General features: G+C 38.2%; 1 protein-coding gene across 2 annotated transcripts; it reads left to right on the top strand.

Annotated features, from left to right (window-relative positions):
* The first annotated feature begins 2,186 nt into the window (after positions 1 to 2,186).
* On the top strand, positions 2,187 to 23,087 carry LOC307166845 (alpha-2-macroglobulin-like). Of its 2 annotated transcripts, none has more exons than XM_079885553.1 (34): positions 2,187 to 2,295; positions 4,364 to 4,544; positions 4,654 to 4,810; positions 5,626 to 5,678; positions 5,800 to 5,820; positions 5,995 to 6,160; positions 6,279 to 6,363; positions 6,664 to 6,775; positions 6,886 to 7,006; positions 7,112 to 7,221; positions 7,314 to 7,484; positions 7,578 to 7,811; positions 7,919 to 8,128; positions 8,223 to 8,372; positions 12,120 to 12,245; positions 12,390 to 12,483; positions 17,897 to 18,032; positions 18,253 to 18,478; positions 18,549 to 18,675; positions 18,753 to 18,874; positions 18,964 to 19,015; positions 19,573 to 19,656; positions 19,744 to 19,920; positions 20,054 to 20,129; positions 20,333 to 20,489; positions 20,732 to 20,806; positions 20,888 to 21,050; positions 21,154 to 21,347; positions 21,431 to 21,643; positions 21,759 to 21,877; positions 22,182 to 22,263; positions 22,346 to 22,429; positions 22,529 to 22,634; positions 22,745 to 23,087. In XM_079885553.1, exons 1-34 carry the CDS (start codon positions 2,210 to 2,212, stop codon positions 22,783 to 22,785), a joined length of 4,311 nt encoding a protein of 1,436 aa, XP_079741679.1. In that variant the 5' UTR covers positions 2,187 to 2,209; the 3' UTR covers positions 22,786 to 23,087. The 2 variants fall into 2 exon arrangements, with proteins under 2 accessions (XP_079741679.1, XP_079741678.1); XM_079885552.1 differs by having other exon boundaries at positions 19,570 to 19,656.
* Positions 23,088 to 25,401: the final 2,314 nt, after the last annotated feature.

Below are 25,401 nucleotides of genomic sequence, written 5' to 3'. Positions count from 1 at the left end.
AGCTGATTGAATTGTTGAATGTGTGGTAGCTACATGCTATGGCAACATTTTAGAATCAGACAAGATATGAATTAGATTTTTTTTTTATCTCAACTCTGCTTTATCTTGTCTTCACACACTGTAAGAGGGCTATTTAGGTCCATTGTAGGTCCTCATGCTGTAGAATATTTACTTTGCCCTTCATTTTTAACTGAACAGCAAACAACCAAAATATGAACAGATATCAATAACAAATCACCTTACCTAAAGTCATTGAGAGGTCAGAAACTTCACTCATCCCATCACAGCCAGGTACTCAGGAAAAGACAGACTATTATTTTTAAAAACCAGAAGAACTCACAATAACATATGTGACCAAACAGCTGCCGGCAAGAAAGAGTCAATTTAATCTAAAGGAATAATTCAAAAGAATATAATTGTTTTGTGTCGACTACGCCACCTAGGGACTTACACCCCAGGAATTCACTCACTCACTTTTGATGAAATCCGATGGCTCAGGAGGGGCTCCATTGACAGCGATTTAATTAACACTTTGAAGGCCCAGAAAGGAAGGAAAGACATTAAAATAGTCCATGTGACTATGGTTCAACTTTAATGTTATGAAGCGATGAGAATACTTTTTGTGCGCCAAAAAAGAAAAGAAAAAGTAACGACTTTATCCAACAATTTCTTCTCTTTCTCACGAGAGCACCACGACGCATGAGTGTGTGGTGATGACGCAGGAGCTGGTGTTCTGACATATGACCCAGAAATGCAGGGCTGTGTTTACAAGCAGAGGAAGCATATATGAATATGATAGCAGATTTCGACACAGAGGATGAATTGCATTTTTTTGCACAACCCTACTTATTCGAACCAGAATATACAGAGAACAAACTAAAAGAGCTAGAAGAGGCTGCAACACAGCCTCAAGCTTCTGAAAGACAGAGATCAAGGGAGAGCTGGTGGTGTAGATGTCATCAGTGCCAACGATGCCTACTGAACAGGAGAGTGTGTGCTGCATCGATTGTGATATTGTCATGCCACAACTTGAAAGTTTGGATAATTCAGACGATGAGACAACATGTATCTCGCTATATAACAGAGGATCCAGGCTTTCCACACGCATGCGTCATGCTGCTCTCGTGAACACGAGTCGGAGACTGATAGACTGACGAGTCGGAGACTAAATTAATAACCAGCTAACCCGAACCTGTATCCGGTTTTAAATGGTCCAAATGGTTACCTCCCAGTCTTTCCATTGCAGCACGTCCAGCCAAATATATATCTCATCACGCAAAAGGTGCTGCCCATTTAAATACCCTCTTCCTGATTTGGCCCTCCACACACAACCAATGGGTGGTGTGTAAGTCATCCCTCCCACTACATATAAGTTTGCCAATCCTTGTGCTTTTCCTGCATGTGTGTCGCACATGCCGATCTGCATGTAGATACAATGTTCCAAACATTTTTTTTACTAACATTATTAGTGGATCCCAGGCAGAAAAACAAACATGGTAAAATATTAATCATGTTGTATAATCTCAAGTAAAATTATAATTTAATTGCTCATTTAATAGATTTACTTCACATATTTTAATGATAAAATCTTTTCAGACCCCATATTAGAAGGGGTTTGCAAATCTAAACAAACATTTACAGTAACTCTCTCACTCTGACTGAGTGGGTGTATAGGTGATTCTTGACCCTTGATTTCAGTATTGATTGTTTTCAGGAAACAGGTCAATGGCCTTTTTTTTCTGTGTATGAGCCTATAGTTTGTTCAGATGATATGATGTGTATATTTTACTATTTTCTACAGAAAAAATAGTACAACAAATCTACTTTAACTGCAAATGCAATTAATATCAAATTTAAAAAATACATATTTTCTTATATAATGACTTAAAATTTTGAGTTGTTAAACTGTTAATGGAGAAGGTAGGAATTCTCTGTTTTGTAAAGAGTCTTTGTATTAGTAGATATTATATAATGTATATAATCTATATTTTACCGCATGCCTGAATACTATTTTTAATATTTGTCTCAAATGTATTTTTAAGGCTTTAGTAGTGCTAATTTAGCAAAAGTTTTCAAACTGCGTTGCCTACATGTTGAATCATTAATCAGATGATCAACAGAAATGTTTTGAAGGACCTCCTTTAGCATGAGAGTCCCTTTAAAAGAGACGGTCCAGTTCATCTCATGACCTGTATGATCGCTCGTCATCATGACTCTGAATATGAGCTGCTGTTGGAAAGGGCTTCTTCTGCTCTCTTTCCTCCTGATCTGTGTCAATGGACAAACATCCGGGCCGTAAGTTTTTAACAGTTTCTGCTAAGGAAAGTGTTTTGCTCAGCTGGGAGATATGACCAAAGATATGGGCGATATGGTAACATTTAAATATTCTGACTGATTGAGTTGTATTAAAATTAACCATTGGTCTTCCACAATAGTATAGCCTACATTCAGATCATGATAACCACAGTTAACACCACGGATATAGCACCTCAATACCATGGTAAAATGTAATGGTTATATGGTATTTGTATTTGTCTTTAGCCTAAATACAGCATAAATGAACAAGCTATAGCTTATTAAAAAAAATACTGTAATTAGCCAACTAATTTAATACATTTAATACATGTCTACATTGAAGAAGAGTGGCAGACAAAAAGCACCTTGGAGAAACTCAACAGCAGTGCAAAATATGAAAAGACAATGCAGAAAAGCAGAGCGCATGTGGCGGAAGACAAAACTTGTAGTCCATTACAACATCTACAAAGATAGCCTTCATGCTTTCAATATGGAACTAGGCAAAGCTAGACAGACTTTCTTCTCAAATATTATAAACTGCAATTTAAACAACACACACACTCTTTTTGCTACTGTAGAGAGACTGACAAACCCCCCAAGCCATATTCCCAGTGAAATGCTCTCAGACAACAAGTGCAGTGAGTTTGCTTCTTTCTTCAATGAGAAAATCAATAATATCAGAAAGGTGATCAGCACATCCTTGAGTTGCGCTGGGGTCAGACAGATCAGACCACCTGTGAAAGTAGTTACTATGTCTGATTTCAAAGCAATAGATGGCAAAATTTTGGAATCTCTCAGAGATTCTTTGATGTCATAAACCGATCGGCCTGTGCAGCGCTGGTTCAAGTCAAACAAGCCTAATATTTAGTCATCTGATACAGTTGTTTGGATTATTACAGAGTTTCTTGCAACTAGGCCTACATTTAATCTCTTTTTCTTCAAACAGCCAGACTAATAAATGGCTCGACACAAACCGTACCTGGACAGAGCCTAGACAGAGCTTTCTTCCGTGTAGTAGCCTAATTTGCGTGCCATGAAATACTCATTTTTATCATATTATAATAATTTAAGTGCCATCGGCTCTCACAACTACCCATAGCCTACGTATTTGGCACACCGCCTGTTTTATAGCGTGTAGGCCAGCTAAATGAAACAGGCAGTGTGCTAAATAGCCTACACAAAATCTGTGTGCCGAACCTGCGCGACGCACTGGGCAGCGCGGAGAGAATGCATAAACTATATTGTAGTAAATATAATCAATATTTACTTGAATATTCAAGCTGTTTATTCATTTTGGTTTTATTGTTTTTCCATTTGGCGGATTAGAACAAAGTGTGACGAAAACAAAGATAAAAATATGAAAAAAACTACGCAAGATTTGTTTATTTGTGTTCATGAAAAGAACACATTTGTGTTCATGTGTTCATATGGGTTCATATGTGATAAATGAGCGTTTTTTTTTTCTTCTTTCATTTTACCATTTAGAAGTCAAAAACAAAAAAACAAAAACAAAAAAGGACCCACCCCTTTCAATCCGATCGTAATTTCAAGGTGTTTACATAAAAGGCTTTTCAGTCCAATTGAGCGGTCAATCCGATTAAAAACTGATTATTTTGCGCAGTATATTGGTTCAAATGAGTAACGTTAGTGATGTTTCGTTCCGCTTTTGGTGCATCAACATTATATTGAACATTTTTCTAGCTCTTCGTTTGATCGAGGAAACTTATATCGCGATAATTGTTGTTAATATGTCGTTGTGTACGATAAGACTTGATGATTGAATTTATTGAAGTACTGTGTTGCTAGGTTTGCTGTTTGAGAGACAACTTAAGGCATGTTGTCTATAAGATCATTCATAATTAATGACAGTGTATTTTCAAGAGCAATATTGTCCTAAATAAACAATTCACCAAACTTCATTACACAGTTTGCTCTTGTATTCTCACTTCTCAAATAATTGATCAATAGCAAATTAACTTGATTTATTTTCACTCCCAGTTTAATTTTTTGTGTTTCTTATTGTATCTAACTACTCAGGCAATATTGTATGATCATTTTCTCTGGACAGATCTTTCATGGTGACGTTTCCTGCAGTGATCGGGTCTGGATCTGAGGCCAAACTGTGTGCAAGTCTTCTCAAGCCCAATGAAAGCCTTGTCCTGAACATTCTCCTGGTTCATGGTAACCAGAGCACTTTACTGCTGCAGGAGAAAGCTGAGGAAGAGTTTCACCGCTGCTTTAACTTCAAGGTCTGCCATCAAAACATACACATGATGATTATTATTAAGTATATTTCACCATAATGCGTCTATTTTTTGTGATGGCAGGTTGTAAATACAGTATATTATTTCTCATCAGGCTCCTCTGGTTGAAGCAGAATCAGTGCAGAAAATGAAGGTTGAACTACAGGGAGAAACTTTCAAGATGACTGAAGAGAGAAAAGTCATGTTCAAGCCTTACCATCCTCTGACCTTTATCCAGACTGATAAACCTATCTATATTCCAGGACAGACAGGTGAGCTTTGAATGTCTCAAAGGCTCAGTAAATAATGCTGGTGTCACTGACATCTAAATCCTGATCACAGCTTATATACATTAAGTAAAGCTCGCTATGATCATACAATGAGCTGATGATCAAAAATTACAAATGTTGCACAAACCGACAGATGGTAAAAGAGCAAGTAAACAGTTCAATGGATTTACAAACTTGTAAACAGAAAAGAGGAGCATAAGAAAATATAAGGATCGATAAGGATCAATAGCTTTGAAATCTAACAGCTTTGGAAACACAAGAATGGTCATCTAGTGTGTGTTTGAACAATCCCCTCAGATTCAAACATTCAGCCTAAATTCTGTAATTACAGTATCTATATGACTTTATTTTATATGAAATCTACAGATACTATAGATCAGGGGTGTTCTTGATGAACCACTGCAGTTTAGCTTTAACCTTAAATGTCCGGATCAGGATCCAGCTAATAAAGTCCTTCAGGTTTATCTGAAATCTACAGGTCTGTGTGTTGAAGCAGGGTTGGCCATCCAGGAGTTTGACACTCCTGCTATAGATCGTTACATGAGATAATAGCTGTTAATAGAGATAATTATGGCTAAAACAGGCTACTATGACAGTTGAATTTGGCTCAAAAAACACGTTCACACAGCAGCAGAATACAGTTGTCAGCCCTGCATTTGATCCTTAATACGGTTACGTTCACACACAGTTCGGTCATTTACAGGAGTGAAATACTGACTGTAAGCTTTGTCCCTTACATAAGAGCTGAAGACGTCAAAAGTGGAGTTTTTTTTTAAATGCATATTTCTATTTTACAGTGCACTTCAGAGTTGTTACCATGGATACAAGCTTTGCACCCCTTGATCAGCAGGTCTGATGTGTTTATCTTGCATCTTTATTGCCATTGTTTTCTCTTGCATTGTTGAATACACGTTTAATAAATAAACACATTTTTGGCTTTTAATCTTTTACTACTATTTGCTCTTTTACAGTATAGTACAGTGGTTCTTGAGGTAAGAACACAAAACCTTCTGTGCAGTCATAACTAGCACCTTTTTAATCTTATTAACACTTATTTTTACAATTTTTGTATTTTCAGTAGGCTAATTATACATTTCTCCATTGATAGTCAGGATATGTGTAGCTGACTGTAACTAAATATCTGCCCTGTCTCTGGTATTAAACAGGACAGTCAACGTAACCGGATTGGCCAATGGACAAATGTTTCTTCAACAAGGTGGATTTTGCAGCGTTCTTATGAATTAAACCCAGAGGCCCGTCAAGGCATGTACAAACTGAAGGCTTTTATTGGTGACAGGATGATCTCACATGTTTTTGAGGTGAAGAAATATGGTAAGTCATTAAAACAAATGATTTGCAATGTTGCATGGGAAGAATTTCAATAACATGTTTGTATATTAATATGTAATTTGATGACTAATAACTATAATTTCTGTCTTCTGACTTCTAGTTTTGCCTAAGTTTGAAGTTACTGTAAAAAGCCCAAATAAAGTGAGTGTTGAAGAAGAGGAACTGATAATTGAGGTTTGCGGAAAGTGAGTGGTTTATATTTCCAGTATTAAGAGAGCAGTATAGCATGTGATAAATAAAGCATGTGATTAAATATTAATTTTTAAATGAATAAAGCATTTATATATATATATATATATATATATATTAAGAGAGCATTCTTCCGTTCTTGTCACAATTTAAGTTACTTTAATTGTTAATTGTATTCTTTCTTTTTTAATATTTTTTACTTTGGGGTCAGTTATTTACTGTAATCCCCATCGTAATATATTAGTTGCTGAACTCAACCCTGGGTTCTAGATAATTTGCTTGTACCTTTTTCACAGATACACTTATGGACAGCCTGTACCTGGTAAATCATGGGTAAAAGTGTGCCGTAATAATTTGTCCTACCAGAGCCTTTACACCACTCCAGTATGTTTAGAGGAAACCATTGAGGTATGTGAGTTGAAACACAGTACAAGTAATGGCACATTATCTTACCTCCTCTAATCCAATTAAACTACTCTACAGTCAACATGCTGTCTTTTTTGTTAACTCATAATTAGATTAAAAAAACAGGCTGTGCCATCCATACCTTAGAAACATCAGTCTTTTTCAACGCCACACTAAAGGATAGGCTGGAGAATTCTCTTCGTGTTGAGGCAATGGTTACAGAAGAAGGAACAGGTGAGCTGCTGGATTTGGTCAGATCCTGTTATTTCTTGAATTTTTTATGTTTTACTTTAATTTTATTTTAAAGAATAATTATTCTGGTGTTTTTACTGTTTACAGCGATCACCATGATAAAATCTGAATCTGTAACTCTCACTTATGAAATTGGTAAAGCCACATTTACCGAGATGCCCAAAACATATGAACATGGATCAATTATAAAAGGAAAAGTAAGTCTAAAATCAGTTTGTCTAAGTTTAACACCATTGATATGTACATAATTATTCATTTATTTATGCCTTCAAAATCTTATTTTCAACAGATCAAACTCTCAAATTTCAAAGGTGCACCAATTCAAAACAAAGAGGTTTATCTTATGGAGGGTTACCTCTGGTCCCCCAAACTGCTTCTAAATCTCACTACAGACAGCGATGGACTGGCCAGCTTCTCTTTTAATACGTCCAGTCGTCCTGAAAGTTATATTAATCTGATTGTAAGAGAGTTTTTTTTTTTCTTTTTCTTTTTTTTCTTTTGTGTTCCCTGAAGAGTTCAGTTGCATGAGTTATTTCTGATTCTTTATTATCAGGCAAGTGTCTCTCAAGAGCCCCGTTATTATGGCCACAACAAGCCTTACATCTCTGTGGGTATGAAACAAGTTCAGCTCTTCCAGCCTGCCACTCCATACACCCCAACACTAAGTGAACTGATTATAGAGAATACTGAGCAACCATTAAAGTGTGACTCTGAGTTTACAGCCACCATCAAGTATTATTTTATTGGAGAGACTGTTGAAGACTTCAAAACGGACATTGTCTATATGGTGAGAACATGTGCAGTATTTATATTATTACAGAGATGTTTTTGTTTAACAGTATTATTTGGCTGCACTAGTCAGTTTTTTATTTGAGTGTCATCTGTCTGTTTCAGGTCTTGTCCAGAGGAGTGATCGTTCATCATGGATATGAGAAGATTGAAGTGAAGTCTTCTAATGGAGCAAGTGGCACAATGTCGTTCAAACTGTCTGTTGGTTCAGATCTGGCTCCTGTACTGCAGATTCTGGCATACTGTGTTCTGCCCAGTGAAAATGTTGTTGCGAGTAGCAAAAATTTCAACATTGAAAAGTGTTTCAAAAACAAGGTATGCTTTGTAGCTTTAGAAATTAGCCTCTTTACTGTATTACTGACTGTGTTACTGTATTACTAAAATAAATCCTATTCACTGTATTTCACAGGTGTCTCTGCAGTTTTCTCCTGCTAAAGCGGTTCCTGGTGAGATAAACACTCTCCAGCTCTCAGCTCAGCCTGGTTCACTGTGTGGCCTCAGTGCTGTAGATCAGAGCGTCCTGATCCTGAAGCCAGGAAAACGTCTGGATGCTGACAAGGTGTAGATGCTTTAAGATTTAGTATTGATTAACTGCGTCTTCATAGTGGGAATCTACAGTGTGAATCTAGTGATAACCAGAGGTGGGTAGAGTACCCAAAAACTGTACTCAAGTAAAAGTACAAGTACTTATAGAAATATTTACTCAAAGTAAAAGTAATAATCTTAATAGTTACTTGAGTAAGAGTAAAAAAGTATCCAATGAAAAAACTACTCAAGTAGCGAGTAACTTACTTCGGATCATATAGGCCTCTATATATATATATATATATATATATATATATATATATATATATATATATATATATATATATATATATGAAGACTTCAGATGCAAAAGCCTCTGAGTGCCATCTGAAACTTTCTTCTAAAACAAGCATTTTTATCAAGCTTGTATATTTAAGTTCAGTAATTTCACTTTAATGACAATTAATAGGTACTTTTCATTGCCATTTAAGTGAAATAACTGAACATAAACACAAGCTTGATAAAAATGCTCTTTTAGAAGAAAATTTCAGATGGTACTTATAGGCTTTTGCATCTGAAGTCATCATATATAAAAAATTATATTATTTAGATTTTTTATTTATTTAAATGACTATTGTTTTCATAAGTAGATTGGCTCTCTTTGCAACAAAAAGTAAAATCTGTAGCCCGAAAAAGAAAATCATTGCCTGTCCTTTGGTTTGTATAATAGTAACTTATACAACTACATTTGGATTATTAGACAATGTCGAAATAAAGTGAATCTGCAGAGTGTTGCATTCAAAGCATGTAATTGACAGAGAAGAAAGAGTTAAAACTCTTCACATGTGCTCGCGCTCATGACTGCTACTGAATATCTGAACACAAAAAAACAAACAAAAGTACATCGACGGATCTTCTTCTGTCGGTTCTCCAAAATATAATCAAATGTATACTGTATTTCTGCAAGCATGTTTAAACTGGTTAACTCAACTGTGTCGACGGCAGGCAAGGCATTCGTTTTCAAGTCGAGTTCGCACGCCACTGCGCAACAATACACACAAACTACCGCGGGATGGCGGGTGTTCATAAACTGTGAACAATGGTAGCTTATTTAATGTATAAATTAATGTATATGTCCAAAAAACGGGTAATGTCATACTTTCTAGTAGTGCTATCATGGCGTAATAATCTGTTTGGTTGTAAAATGTATTACCTGAGTGAAATGAAATCGAATATAGGCTATCGTCCTGACTCCTGTGGAATCATTCATTCACAGACAGCTTACGAAGATGTTCAACTAATAAAGATCTTCATCGCTGGCAAAAATATGATGCATTTGAAGATTTGCTCTCACTTGACTGTACTGTAGGTCCACAGCCACTTCATCCAACGCTCTTGATGTCCTTAAATCTTCCTGTTACGACTCCGAGTCGAGTGTGAATTGAAATCGCTTCAGACGATTCAGTGCGTGCAGGAACTGAACAGATTATTCAAACTGATTCGCGAACCGATTTAGACAGATCTGCCAACTTGTTTGATGAAGTCTTTGAACATAATCGACTCAAAAGAGTGATTCATTTGTGAATTGAGCATCGCTCAAGCCCAGAAAAAAATATACATTGCACTTACGCATTTAACAACACTTATAGAGCTGGTAAGTCCCGCCCCTTCTGTAAAACCCCGCTGGACCTCAAGGTTGAAAAACCGTCAATGCAAGTGAATGGGAGCAAATAATTATTTTCTGGTCCCGTTTGAATTGTGCCATGAATGTGAACATATGTTGTCTGTGATTTTTTTATATAATCTTTCATGTTACGAGTTTGACAGTATGTGGTATGATTCTTCGGCTAGCAGTTGTGGAAGAGACATAACGAGAAAGACTACATGTCGCCTATGTGACGTCACCCCATAAAGTTGACTTACCCGTGGTTTTCACCAACCTCAACGATTTTGTCCTCTCCCTGAAAGAAGGCGGTGAAGTGCACCAAAGACACAGTCATGTTTAGCGGGATCCGTGAGCTAGTGTCCGTGTGTGAGTGGTGGTGACGTTTCAAACGCGTCGAAAGCAGCGATGAGTTGTAGTCCACAAAGTGCTCTCACACAAAGTCTAACCGTATCAAACTTCTACCCGCTAAATTGTAGCATTCTTCAAACGAAAGATTATATAAAAAAATCACAGACAACATATGTTCACATTGATGGCACAATTCAAACGGGACCAGAAAATAATTATTTTCTCCCATTCACTTGCATTGACGGTTTTTCAACTTTGAGGTCCAGCGGGGTTTTACGGAAGGGACGGGACTTACCAGCTCTATACTACAGGGCCGTTGAATGCTTGAATCTGATTGGTTGACGAACGTTCTAAGGTGTGCATTATTTTCAGGGAAACGCACGGCTAAAGTAGTTCCAGGCAGGTCTTGACCGCATTACAGTTCCATATCACTTCGCGTAGTTAACGGCAATAACGGAAAATAGGATACAATTCATAACAATAAAAAGCATTTAGCCCCATGCGCTTGATCTGGAATTTTCAATGTCTAGCTTCACAATCAATAGAAACATGCAGTTTAATTTTAATAAATAAAGTATATAGTCCTATCTATATTATAATCAATAGAAAATTCAACTGAATAGGCTAAATAAATGGATAGTCCTGCAGTACGGATTTTTATTGCAGATAATAACAAATAAATAATTATTGATAGGCCCACTTGTTAAAAGGGTTTTGTGTTTCATTTATTTGGCTATAGTCTACTGTCATCTGTCAATGAAAAAAAAAAAAAAAAAGAATGAACGAATTAATTAAAACGAATTAAATTAATAAATAAATAATAATATTGACGCACATGCTTTTCTGTCTCATTATTGCAACATCTCTCTCTAATAACTGCATTAATAACTGCATAAAGCCGGGGACACACTTTAAGGCCGGTTATGAATGTAATTTGATACTTATGACTGATCATGCCCAAACGCGCGTTCAGCGCGTTCAGTCTGTGTTCAAAGTCGGTGTTTAAAATCTGCTGCAGTCGATGAAAACAGTCAGAGAATGTGTCAGCTAGTCGTGTGTCCCCAGCATTATTATACCTATATTAGTCTGCTATCAGTGGCTCAAACCTCCGTTACTAACTCTAAAATGACGTTTTGGAATTAGCAACGGAGGCATTGGATTAGATGCGTAAGAAATTAGTCCTACATACAAGAGCGTTTTAATGACAAAAACTTTACAAACGTCTTGAAATACATAATCTGAACAATGTTTCGAGGTGTAGTAACTGTAGTATAAGCGGAATAATTGACTTCAGGCCGTTGAATTATTAGAAAAATAATGCACACCGAGGTGTAACGGCCACTCCGCTTTGCGTCGTGACCGCATTACCACCTCGGGTGTGCATTATTTTTCTAATAATTCAATGGCCTGTCGTCAATTATTCCTTACATATTGCATTAAAATAAAGTAACGAGAGCAACGTCGCCCAACGTAACAAAGTAAAAGTACAGTTTTTTCATTAGAAATGTACTCTAGTAAAAGTAATAAGTAGCCACATTCAAATCTACTCTTAAAAGTACAATTTTTCCAAAAAAATACTTAAGTAAATGTAACGAAGTAAATGTACTTCGTTACTACCCACCTCTGGTGATAACAAACATTAGATATTACTGCTATGATCCATCAGTGTTTGAGCTGACATCCCAATATAAGGAGATTTAACATCTTCATTCTTTTCTCACCAAAATAGAATTAAAGTTTTCTTGTGTGAACGTGGTCCCGTCACAGGTCTTCAACTTGCTGCCAGTGCAGTCGGGGTCAGCTTATCCTTATACTGTTGAAGATGAGCGGGAGTGTCTGCATGTGAGACCCCGTCGAGCTGTGCCGACAGACAACGCCTATGAATCCTTAAAGGTAACAGGTGGATTATATGTGTGGCAGTGCACTAGATAATGATTGGGAGAGTATATACTGTATATGTGCATGTAATTATACTTGATTATACTGACAATTAAAAGTAATTTGTATTTTCATGACTCTTATTGTGGTTTTTGACAGAGAGTGGGATTGAAGATGGCAACAAATTTGGTTGTGCGAGTCCCTCAGTGTCTGTCATACAGAGGCTTGATGTATCACCGATACCGTGATATAGGTACATGTACTGTTATCACAATCCAAGCTGTAATGTTTTAATATGTAGGTGCTTGTTGTGAAATATATATAAAAAATATATATATGTATGTTAAATTTGTGAAATTGTGGATCTCTTACAATTCGTACAATTACACAATTATAGTAATGTAGTAGAATAAAACATTCACACTCAGTGTTATTATTGATACAAAAACTTAACTATATAAATTTTGCAAAATTAAATGAACACATTAACTTTGGCAGCCCTAAAATACTAAAACTAAAATAAAAATTAAATAAATTGAAACTAGAAAACATCTCAGGTTACGCATGCAACCATGGTTCCCTGAGAAGACGATGCGTCACCTATGGGTCGCTATGGGGATTGCCTCCGGCCATGACAGTTGTCTGAAGCAGTGTTTCCAACACCTGTGCCACTAGTGTCAGATGTGCCGTGGAAAATTATCATATTCCAAAAATAAATAAATGATGTTTGCGTAAGCACAGTGTTTTATTTACTCAAGAAACACTGTCCATAAAGGCTAAAAAAAAAAAATGTATTTGAAGAGCGGTGAATAGTAGTCTTTGCTGTCTAGTCTAGAAGCAAATATAGTGTTTTAAATATAGTGTAGCAAGTCTAAAGACTGTTTATGTTCAATATGATCTAGATGCATGTATTTTCTTTCATGTGTTCTGGTTGTATGGGGCTTTAAAGCTACACTGTGTAACTTTTTTAGTTGATTCTTAGCAAAAAACACTTAGTTCTTTCAAAAATATATGTGCTCATTAATGTATATTTACTTCTTTCAAGTAATAAAGTATTCTCTTAAGTTTATAATCTGCCATTGAAAGTACATACGGGTGAGGGGTTCGAATGCCGGTCGCCATGTTGCCCCTCCATCTTGAAACTACATTAACCAAAGAGGGACATGCCTGTAAATTCAAGCTTCGCCTTTTGCGTTTTTCACTCAGTGACACCGTGACGAATGCGAGGGGGAGATTACTCGCGAGCTCGCGAGTGCCGGCAGATTTGAAAGATAGTGTGGTGTGTGTGTGTGTGTGTGTGTACTCACATTTGAAAGAGAGAATTAAATTGTCAACGCGACAGACAAATCAGCAAGACCATAGTCAATATTGGAGTAACTTTTCCCAGATGGAAAGAGCTCATGAGGAGCAAAGATTTTAAAACGGACGCCGAGGTTGCCTGCTTTCTTCTCGACAGGTAATTCAGCCTGTTGTAATTCATTTGTGTAAATTCAAAGTTTTATAGTTGCTTGTCTAACCATAGCATGGTTGTGCATAACGCCAGAACGACCTCTAGTAACTTCATCCTCGCGTCAATGGTGAAAAAGTATTGTTTACCTTGTAACATAAATCTGTGCTGCGACGGATCACAGGTAATGAATAGTTTTAAAGGCGCAATTTTTTTAGCTATATAAAAAAAAGGACACTGTAAATTTTAGTTATTTTTAATTGCTTTTACTTTGTACACATTGTAACGTTAGCCTAATCTGATTATGCTGGGATAGCCGATTCCAAGGGTGACGTTTACCTCCTGACATCTGTCCTGTAGTTTTATTCATTTTAGACGTATTGTTTATTATTGTCATGGAGTCGATAACTGGAAGCCATGTTAATCTTGGAATAATACGGCCACCGTAGGAGTTAAAACGCCCTCGGAATTGAGAGGAACAGAAACTAATATTCACTGGGTAGTCATATACAATTTCACCGCTAGATGGGGGTAAAAATCACACAGTGTAGCTTTAAGGAATGGGCTTTTCTTCTAAAGAACAAGCCTGCGCAGTTAAGCGTGGGCGAGGTTGGAGAAAGGGGAGTTTGAGAAGTTTGTGGTTCGCTGGACTGTGTGAGGCAAGAGCATCGGTTACACAGGTGCTCACGTTAATAAAAGAGCATTAAAACTGTTAAGTGAGTCTATAATTTTCTCCGATCGCTACAAAATTGTGCATAGCGCTTCATCTTTTGTATCATGAGATTTTGATCGTGAGATTTCAACAACAAGAAAACTGAGCACCCATATTAAACTTTATCTCCTGTTCGTTGATGAAAACGTAATGCGATACAGACAAACTATATCTGTCATTCGCTGGTCAAAAACCTTGTAACTCAATTTAAGCTTGATTTTCTTGCACGTGTCTGACCATCCAATCCAATCCAATTTTATTTGTGTGACCCCTAGGGGGCGCTCCAACGCACACAATTTGAATATTTAAACTAGAAAACCCAAACAGCGCTCCCCTTTAACTATTTAGACAGGTTGTATCCAATGAAGGGATGGAAATGGGACTGATGTACTCAAATATAGTTTTATTAAACACTAGACAATACACTGATTGGCAATCGGAGCAGACAAATGTTCCCCGTAGGTAACAGTGAACAATTCTACAATAAATAAATCACAGTGAATAAAAGTCTCATAGTAAATGAGTTACAAGATATAAAAAGTCTAACAATACCTAGACTACAGTGAATAAAGTTGAATAAATAGATACTGTTCACATACACACACTCAAACACTGCAAGAAACACTTCAAACCAAATCGGCCATACATACATACAGTACATACATTAACACAGCATTTCACACAACACACTAATAAACATTGCAAAATAGACACTGTCCCCAAAGGAGATATTGCACAATGTCCATAGGCCGAATGTTGAATTATAATGATTGCCAAACAGACAAAAACACACAAACAAAACATTTAGATTAACAAGCTACCACTAGCAGAACTCCATCCCAGGCCCACCTAGATCCAGGTCATCACAAAACGGTGGTAGCAGATCCCCAAGACACACACACAAACATCCAAAGAAATAAAAAGTATAACAGAATGATTAAACCCAGGAAAAACTGGCTAGTGACCGACGAAGGCAATTCTCGTTTTTCTTTGGACACCAGCCTAGATGAATTAGAGCTATATGCCCCGTAACAATAAAGTTAAACGGTGTGGATGACTAATAGCTGTGCACTCTTCCCAGTGTTGCTTGTTGCTGCAAACCCGTATAGAATCACTACTCGCTATTATGGGAGCAAGTTTCTATAGACTCGTAACTGCTGGTACCATTTACTGGTCACCATACACACAGACGCCAGACCAAGGTTCTCCCGTTTACACAGCCAATACACCAAGAGGCTCACTCTTCAACTCACACCGCATTAATGTTTTTCTGTTCATGTGTCACGACACATTTAAAGGGACGCGTCACTTACGCCACCTGATCCAAATAATCAGTGCCAATGAGCAGGCCTTAAAGGTACACTTGCCATCTCCATCACCCTACCCGCTACATTTGTAAAGCACATTTAAAACAACCAAGGTTGACCAAAGTTCTGGACAATGACATGATTTCGGACAGATTATAAACACGAGTAACAAAAAACAAACTTTTAAAACAAGGGACAAACTAGAAGATAAAAATGCAGAATACAACTCTCAAGCAGGTTTAAATGCCAATGAATAAAAATGAGTTTTAAGTCGTGATTTAAAAATGTGAAGGCTGGGGGCCAATCTGACACACAAAGGCAAATACTTCCACAGCCTTGGGGCCACGACTGAAAATGCTCGATCTCCCCTATTTTTGAGCCGCATTCTAGGGACAAAAAAGAGTAGCTGGTCAGCAGACATTAATGATCTCAGAGGAGCGTGCCACTTCAGTAGTTCAGAGATATAAGCTGGGGCTTGACCATAAAGAGATTTAAAAACAAACAACAGAATCTTAAAATGTATCCTAAAGCAAACCGGTAGCCAATGAAGGGAGGCAAGAACAGGCGTAATGTGATCTCGTTTACAAGTTCCGGTCAGGAGTCGAGCGGTACCATTTTGAATTACCATTTGTAGTCTGGAGAGGGAGGCCTGGTTAATACCTACATATAAAGCATTACAATAATCCAGGCGAGTTGTGATAAAATCATGTATAACCCTCTCAAAATCAGTAAAAGATAAAAATGGCTTCAGTTTGGTAAGCAGCCTGAGTTGAAAGAAACTAGCTTTTAGCTATACAAGACCATAGCTATATAAAGCCACAATACCAACTTCGACAACAGTATTTAATTAATATATGTAAATTTGCTGTTTTATCATCACTAACAATATCATACTTATTGTGGGGTGGGTGCATATGCTTGTGCATATGCTCTGCCATTCAGCCGTGATGTAACATGGCAGAAACAGCGCCTTCAATGTGGATGCCTCTCCTACCAAGAGATAGCTGGCCAGTGTCTCTTCAAATGGAGGCATCGACGCATAACCATATTCCTGCATCCCTTCCACTTCAACATAGTTTGCCTGTGAACGATGGTTGCGATCAGAAAATGGCTTTCCCCAAGATCTCTGCACCTCAGTGTGAAGATCTGGGAGAAAGGGAAGACTCATACGAGCTGGACGGTTATGTCCCAACAGGAAGCGTTCATCGAGGCGGCTGTGAGGGAGCTCGCGCTTCTCGCGCTTCCACGGCAGATCAAATCTCTCCGTGGCGTGAGACATAACATCCAGCAGCTGGTCATATGCGGGGCAGGTGGGCTTAGAGTGCTCAGAGACATCCTCGATCTCAACACCCTCATCCTGCTCATCTTGGCTTGAGGCGAGGAGTTCGCTTGCTGCCAGATCAGATGATGTGAGGGATAACACATCATCCTCCAGGAGCTTGCTTTCGTCTGCCGCCGACAAATGAGAGATATTCATACCTTCCTCAAACTCATTGGAAACTCACAAATTGCTCGTCCATCTGTGAGCCCCACAATCTCAGTCTCCTACTCTCCTCAGTTGCTGCAGCGGGTCCCGTCCCGATTCCCTCGAGAAAAGGGACAAACGAGAGCGAAGCTTCCTCATGGGAAAGCATTGGCAATGCACGCAAACAGTTCCCTCAAGAATTGAGCTTGCATGCTCCTCACCCATGCACAGAACACATACAGTTACACGTGTGTCATCAGGTGTCAGGAAAAGCTAATATTGAGGAACACACTTCTTGAAACTCATGGTGCTAGTGTAAGCCATAGTTTTGGCTTTCTGTTTAGACACACACTCAAACAGACGGTCTCCTGAAGACAAGAAAGAGGATGACGTATTTCACAGGTGCCCTTTTATACTCATGGTCTCATCTTTGGTGACGTCATAGGCGGCCACATGCAAAAGTCAAGTTCATTGTCGTGTTTAGACTCATGCTTCAGACACCTGTCATGCCGGAGGCATTCCCCATAGCGACCCCTAGGGGATGCAGCGCGAGTTCCCTTTCAAAAGGGAACTCTGACAACACTAAAATAAATCTGTATATGAAAATAAAATAATGTGTATGAAAGTGATGATCTGCTTTCCATTTGCTGTTCACTTATGACTCTATAGAGACTTGGTTATTTTGCTTTTCACATACATATCACTCAAAACTACAAAATATCACTTTTTTTCCAGTGAGGTATAAAAATGCTCCAAGGAGAGTGATGTATGCAGAAGCGGGTGAATTTGGTGCAAATGACAGACATTCTCCAGCAGTGACGATTCGGACCTTCTTTCCAGAAACATGGATCTGGGAACTTGCTGAAGTGGGGTATATGAAGCGTAATCAGTACATTTAACATCACATCTATCTTATTACTTATCTTTAATACATCATCTCCCCTCACACCCACAGGACAGAAAATACCTTGCTTGCTTTGCAGATTTTGAATCCAGTTATTGTATCATCTGTGTGCTGAATATTGTTATTTAATACAGGAAGAATGGCAGGGTCAGAATCAAATATGCCTATTGTTGTAATTCCTCCGCAGGGACTCTGGATCAGCTCAGGTTCCTGTCACGGTTCCTGACACCATCACCTCTTGGGAGACGGAGGTCTTCTGTCTGTCCTCTGAAGGTCTGGGTCTCGCTCCTCCTGCTCAGCTGACAGTTTTCCAGCCCTTCTTCCTGGAGCTCTCTCTGCCTTACTCCATCATCCGTGGGGAGATCTTTGAGCTGAAGGCCACTGTCTTCAGCTATCTGTCCAAGTGCATCATGGTGAGATTTCAGACTCAGTCTAATCAAATCATATCAAATATGCCTCTAATCATGTGTGGTTGATTGACAGGTTAAAGTGACTCCAGCTCCGTCCTCAGACTACACTCTCAAAGCCTCCTCTGATGATCAGTATTCATCCTGTCTATGTGCTAATGGAAGAAAAACCTTTAAATGGATCCTCACTCCTTCTGTTCTTGGTGAGTTTTCCAGTCTGAATCATTGTTTCTCAGTGTTTGTGTCTGTTGTATCTTCATGTATATTTCTCATGTTTTAGGAGTCTTGAATATTACAGTCAGTGCAGAGGCAGAGGTGTCCCAGACTGTGTGTGACAATGAGATTGTGAGCGTCCCAGAGAGAGGACGCATTGATACGGTCACACGAAGTCTGCTTGTACAGGTCAGCGCACGTCAAATGTCTCTTAGATATCATTTACCCTTGATCCTAATGCTGCTTATGTCAGTATGATGTATGATTTTATGCTGCAGGCGGAAGGAACTGAAAAGACAGAGACTCAAAGCTGGTTATTGTGTCCAAAGGGTTAGTCTGCAAATATTTCATTTTCATTCATATTTTGGTGTATAAGCACCAATAATGCTGGAACCCTTTTGCTTTTGTTCAGTTTTTTTTCGGGGATCAAGCAGTGAAGCTTTTTCAACTGACTGTTGCTCAAAGAATTTTGACTTGTCAATATGTTTCGCATATACAGTCTGTAAAGACTAATTGGCTCTTTACCTTATAAAGACAAACTCTAACTTCATGAAAATTAGTACACATTGCATAGCGGACATTTTTAGGCCACACCAAATTTGAGGACCAACAGAGGGAGCTAAAATATACAGTAACCAAAATATTCTTATGTCTCTGACATTGTACTTGAGAAAGCTGAAATTTGTCAGCCTTTCATGACAAATGTAGTTTAGTAGTTCAGTTTTGAAATTGTGGCTATTTTCTTCCCTTTTCCAAAGTGCTTGAAACACAGTAATTCCTGCTTGCAATTATATTATTATTATTGGGACTTCACAGATGGTATTAGAATGTTAATATTATTGCATTACTCTGTTGATGCGTTTCTGTCTGTCTGTTTCATACAGTAGGTGACAGTCTCTCAGAGGAAGTGGCTCTGACTCTCCCTAAAGATGTGATAGAGGGATCAGCCAGATCCTCTGTTTCAGTCATTGGTAACATTTACAAATACAAGCATATATGAGGAGATTGGGTTTTGAACTTATAAAATGTAGTGAGTTTTATTTGTGTATGGTTTATAGGAGACATATTGGGTCGTGCGCTGAGGAACCTTGATGGATTATTACGGATGCCGTACGGCTGTGGAGAGCAAAACATGGCTGTTCTTTCTCCCAATATTTACATTCTGCAGTATCTGGAGAACACAGAGCAGCTCACCTCAGCCATCCGAGAGAGAGCCACAGGCTTCCTGAAGAGCGGTGAGAGACATAAATCATGTCAAGGAAATACTGAGAAAATACTCCCAAATTATACAATTTCATTCAGTAAAGTTTAATAATCAGACACATTGAATCAAACTGTTGAAGTGTTAACCATTATCACACCAAACAGGATACCAGAGACAAATGAACTACAAGCATTTTGATGGATCATACAGCACATTTGGTCGTGGTGATGGAAATACATGGTAAATATATTTCCACTATTACTTTTGTTAAACAGAAATAATATCAAGGTAATCTACAATAATAACCCAAGAGAATAGTACAAAAAAAACACATTTAAGAATGTATCTCTCAGTTCAAATAATTTGTTTTGATATTTATGATGAATGGAATTCATTGAAAAACCTGATGACATTTTTTTTTATTATATCTTCCACACCACCAGGTTGACTGCCTTTGTCTTGAGGTCTTTTGGCAGAGCACAGAAATACATATTTATTGATCCAAAAATTATTCAGAGTGCAAAGAATTGGTTAATAAGTAGACGGGATTCAGACGGCTGTTTTATCCAACAGGGAAGACTGTTCCACAACAGAATGAAGGTCGGTCAACTTCTGTCTATCTATATCTCTCTATCTCTCTTTCTATCTAGAGCACAATAGCAGCCACCTAGAAATGCTCTAGAAACTATCTAGAAAATCTGGAATCTTAGACCTGTAAATGTTTAAGCTTTTTTAAAACATTTAGATATTCTCAAGCCAACATCAGAGTTTGTCTAGTTGAACTTTCCTTTAATAGTTTGAGTGTGTTGCTTTATTTATCCTTCATTTCTCATATATTCCAGGGTGGAGTGAATGATAATGTGACCATGACTGCCTACATTACTGCATCCTTGCTTGAACTGGAAACTCCAGTCACAGTAAGTTCATCTTCAGGAAACACAGTATAAACTAATAGAAAAATGACACTCACAGTAACTGTTTCTCTGTTTTTGTCACAGGATCCTGTCGTCAGTAAAGGATTGTCATGCTTGAGGTCCGTCATTGAGGATGTCAAAAACATTTACACCACTGCTCTGCTCACCTACACTTTCAGTCTGGCTAATGACACGGACACTCGACAGCAGCTTTTCAAGAAACTGGAGGATGTTGCTATTTCAGAGGGTAAGAGGTTTGTTTCTGATGATTTTTGTTGTCTTTTATGACTGTACTATTGTTTGTTTTTTGTCATGCTCATTGAGTTACGCGTGTGTCTTTTGTCCTCAAGGGTCTCATCTCCACTGGTCTCAGTCTGCATCTGCTGAGGACTCTGATTCTCTGGCAGTGGAGATCAGCTCATATGTGCTGCTAGCTGTTCTCTCTGCAGATTCAGTCACTACAGCTGATCTGGGCTATGCTAACAGGATTGTCAGCTGGCTTGTGAAGCAGCAGAATGCCTATGGAGGATTCTCCTCCACACAGGTTGCTCAAACTACTCCAATCAAACACATTATTAGTGGTGTGAATGAGTAAAAGTGATATTACTGAACACATTTATTTCCCAGGACACAGTGGTGGCTCTTCAGGCTCTGTCTTTGTACGCCACCAAAGTGTTCAGCTCTGACGGCTCCAGCACAGTGACTGTACAGTCAGCAGGAGACACTCACCACTTTGATGTCAATCAGGACAACAAGTTACTGTACCAGGAGAAGCAGCTGCAGACCGTCCCAGCCAAATACAGCATTGAAGTGAAGGGCTCAACCTGTGTGTCTGTGCAGGTCTGTAGTGCGTTCAGCTTCATTTACTCACTCTCTCTCTTTCTCTCTTGGCATTGTGGTTATTCTGCTGTGAAATGGTTTATTAATTTATTTTTGTTTGTGTTGACTCTCTCAGATAGCTCAGTTCTACAACATTCCCACTCCTACTGAAGCTAAAACATTGAGCATTGACGCTAAGATTGAGGGAGATTGCAAAACATTGGGACAAAATTTCATTTTGAACTTCACTGTCAAGTAAGAAATCTGTATTCAGTTCCAAGTCAAAAGACTTGAACTTGATTATGACTTAAGATTTACTAACAAATAAATCTTTACTGAAAATCATAAAAACAAATTATAGCAATATAAACTGAAATGGCATATCTCAGTGTTTAAAACTGCAACAATAACTTGAGAAACAAGAAAACATTTTTTTATTATTGAACCATGAGTGATAAACTCTGCATGTCTTGTTAATTATACTGGCTTTTGTTCTTGCTTATTTATAAATTTATATGAGGCATTTAAGAACCAAACCTTTTCATTTGCTCTTTTCCAGATACGATGGTCTACAGGAAAGGACTAACATGGTCATTGTGGATATTAAACTCTTATCTGGATTCACAGCTGATACATCAATGGTGTGTTTGAGTGGTTCTTCACAGAATGTGTAAAGTTTCTAGAGTTCACTATTTAGAAATTAACCGGCACTTTTCCCCACAGCTTGGAAGTTCTTCCGGATCATACGTACCACTTGTGGAACGGGTCGATTCTAAAGATGATCATGTCATTGTGTATTTGAAGGAGGTGAGAAAACAGCAGCATTCATATGATTTTAAATTATTAGGTCGATCCATAAACCTTTTATCCATAATGTCCGTGACTAATGTTTGTTTCCTCCTGCAGATCCCACAAACATTTCCAATGAATTACCAGATACAAATGAAACAGATTCTTCCAGTGAAGAATCTCAAGCCAGCTGTGGTCAAAGTGTACGATTACTACCAAAAAAGTAAGATTTAATAAGCCAGCGTTGAATGATTTGATCATGCGATGCACATTGTTTATTCAGATTTACAGGTTTCCATTGTTGTATGAAATGTGAACATCTTTTTCCTTCAGGTGATCAGTCAGAGGCAGAGTACTCCTTTCACTGTGAATGAAGCTGCTGAAGTGCATCACCTCATAGTTCAGCTCGGATAAAGATGTTTGAACACTCTAATGCTTAATATTAAAATGTGTATTCTTTATCCTGTGCAAAATTATTTCCAATATCATCCCAAATTAGAACAACAACCCAAAAATCAGTTTTTGGCCACGTCTCTTGAGAACATGACTATTCAATTCACAATGCATATGATTAATAAAAGTTATTAAAACAAGTTATAGTGAGCTGATTGAATTGTTGAATGTGTAGTAGCTACATGCTATGGCAACATTATAGAATCAGACAAGATTTTTTTTTATGATTTTGTGAATTATTTTTTATCTCAACTCTGCTTTATCTTGTCTTCACACCCTGTAAGAGGGCTATTTAGGTCCATTGTAGGTTCTCATGCTGTAGAATATTTACTTTGTCCTTAATTTTTAACTGAACAGCAAACAACCAAAATATGAACAGATATCAATAACAAATCACCTTACCTAAAGTCATTGAGAGGTCAGAAACTTCACTCATCCCATCACAGCCAGGTACTCAGGAAAAGACTATTATTTTTAAAAACCCACAATAACATATGTGACCAGACAGTTGCCGACAAGAAAGAGTCAATTTAATCTAAAGGAATAATTCAAAAGAATATAATTGTTTTGTGTCAACTACGCCACCTAGGGACTTACACCCCAGGAACTCACTCACTCACTTTTGATGAAATCCGATGGCTCAGGAGGGGCTCCATTGACAGCGATTTAATTAACACTTTGAAGGCCCAGAAAAGAAGGAAAGACATTAAAATAGTCCATGTGACTATGGTTCAACTTTAATGTTATGAAGCGATGAGAATACTTTTTGTGCGCCAAAAAAAAAAGGAACGACTTTATCCAACAATTACTTCTCTTCCTCACGAGAGCACCACGACGCATGAGTGTGTGGTGATGACGCAGGAGCTGGTGTTCTGACATATGACCCAGAAATGCAGGGCTGTGTTTACAAGCAAAGGGTGGATAGCCTACATGAGTATGATAGCAGATTTCGACACAGAGGATGAATTGCATTTTTTTGCACAACCCTACTTATTCGAACCAGAATATACAGAGAACAAACTAAAAGAGATAGAAGAGGCTGCAACACAGCCACAAGCTTCTGAAAGAGAGATCAAGGGAGAGCTGGTGGTGTAGATGTCATCAGTGCCAACGATGCCTACTGAACAGGAGAGTGTGTGCTGCATCGATTGTGATATTGTCATGCCACATCTTGAAAGTTTGGATAATTCAGACGATGAGACAACATACTGTATGTATCTCGCTGTATAACAGAGGATCCCGGCTTTCCACACGCATGCGTCATGCTGCTCTCGTGAACACGAGTCGGAGACTGATACAGAAGAGAAGAAATTATTGAATAAAGTCGTTATTTATTTATTTTTTGTTGCACAAAAAGTATTCTCATTGCTTCATAAAATTAAGGTTGAAGCATTGTAGTCACAGGGACTATTTTAATGATGTATTTCCTACCTTTCTGGGCCTTCAGAATGTTAGTTAAATAGCGGTCAATATTAATCTTGAGTTCCTATAGAGTAGTAATGCATCCTTCATATTTCCAAAAAGTCTTTAGTTTTATTATATTTATAAAAGAAAGATAGGCTGTACCGAGTCTTTCCGGAAAAAAACGAGCGGCTGGAGGCGTGCCGTGTGGGCGGAGCTAAAGAATGACGAGCATACATACAGAACGCATTTTTGCTTAGAAAAACGTGAGATGGGCAGTGAAATGGGGGGAAAACACAAGGTCTCGAGAGTTTTTTAAAAGTAGAAATGATTTTAACTTGAGCACAGTGTTTTTAGAACACCATGGGCCCTATTTTAACGATCTGAAACGCAAGTGTCAAAGCGCAAAGCGCAAGTAACTTTGTGGGCGGGTCTTGGCGCTGTTGCTATTTTCCCGGCGGGATAAATGACTCTTGCGCCAGGTGCAAATCTAAAATGGGTTGGTCTGAAGTAGCTTCATTATTCATAGGTGTGGTTTGGGCGTAACGTGAAATAAACCAATCAGAGCGTCATCTCACATTCCCTTTAAGAGCTGGCGCGCTTGTTCTAAAGCGGATTCCTATTATAACGGCGGATTTGCCAGGCGAACGCCAGGAGCGGTTTACAGCCAAGGAGGGCAACGCTCTCGTCAGGGAGGTTGGGGATGGAGAAACCCACCCAAATTAACTTCGGTTAAAAAGGCGTATGATCATTTGGGTAAATGTGTAAGCTAGATGTATGCTTTTATAATAAATAAAATCTATCTATCTATCTATCTATCTATCTATCTATCTATCTATCTATCTATCGTAATAATGTATGATTTGCAAAAATGAAAACTGCTGCTTCTGTGTAGATGAGAGAATCAAAGTGTATGCGCGTTGTGCACACGCTACATTGATTATGGCCAAGCATGCGCCCTTAAAATAGCATTTGAATAACATGCGCAACGCGCCACTGACTTTAAACTATTTTTTCCTGGTTAGTGGCGCAATTGTTTTCTAAACCTGCAAAATAGCATGAAGGAACGTTTGCGCCGGGACACGCCTCCTTTTTTGCGCTGAACCGCCCAGGGAGCGCAAGTTCATTCCCTAGTT

Source organism: Squalius cephalus, assembly GCF_949319135.1.
Source record: "Squalius cephalus genome assembly, chromosome: 11".
Taxonomy (NCBI): Eukaryota; Metazoa; Chordata; class Actinopteri; order Cypriniformes; family Leuciscidae; genus Squalius; species Squalius cephalus.
This window is presented reverse-complemented; position numbering and strand designations above follow the sequence as displayed.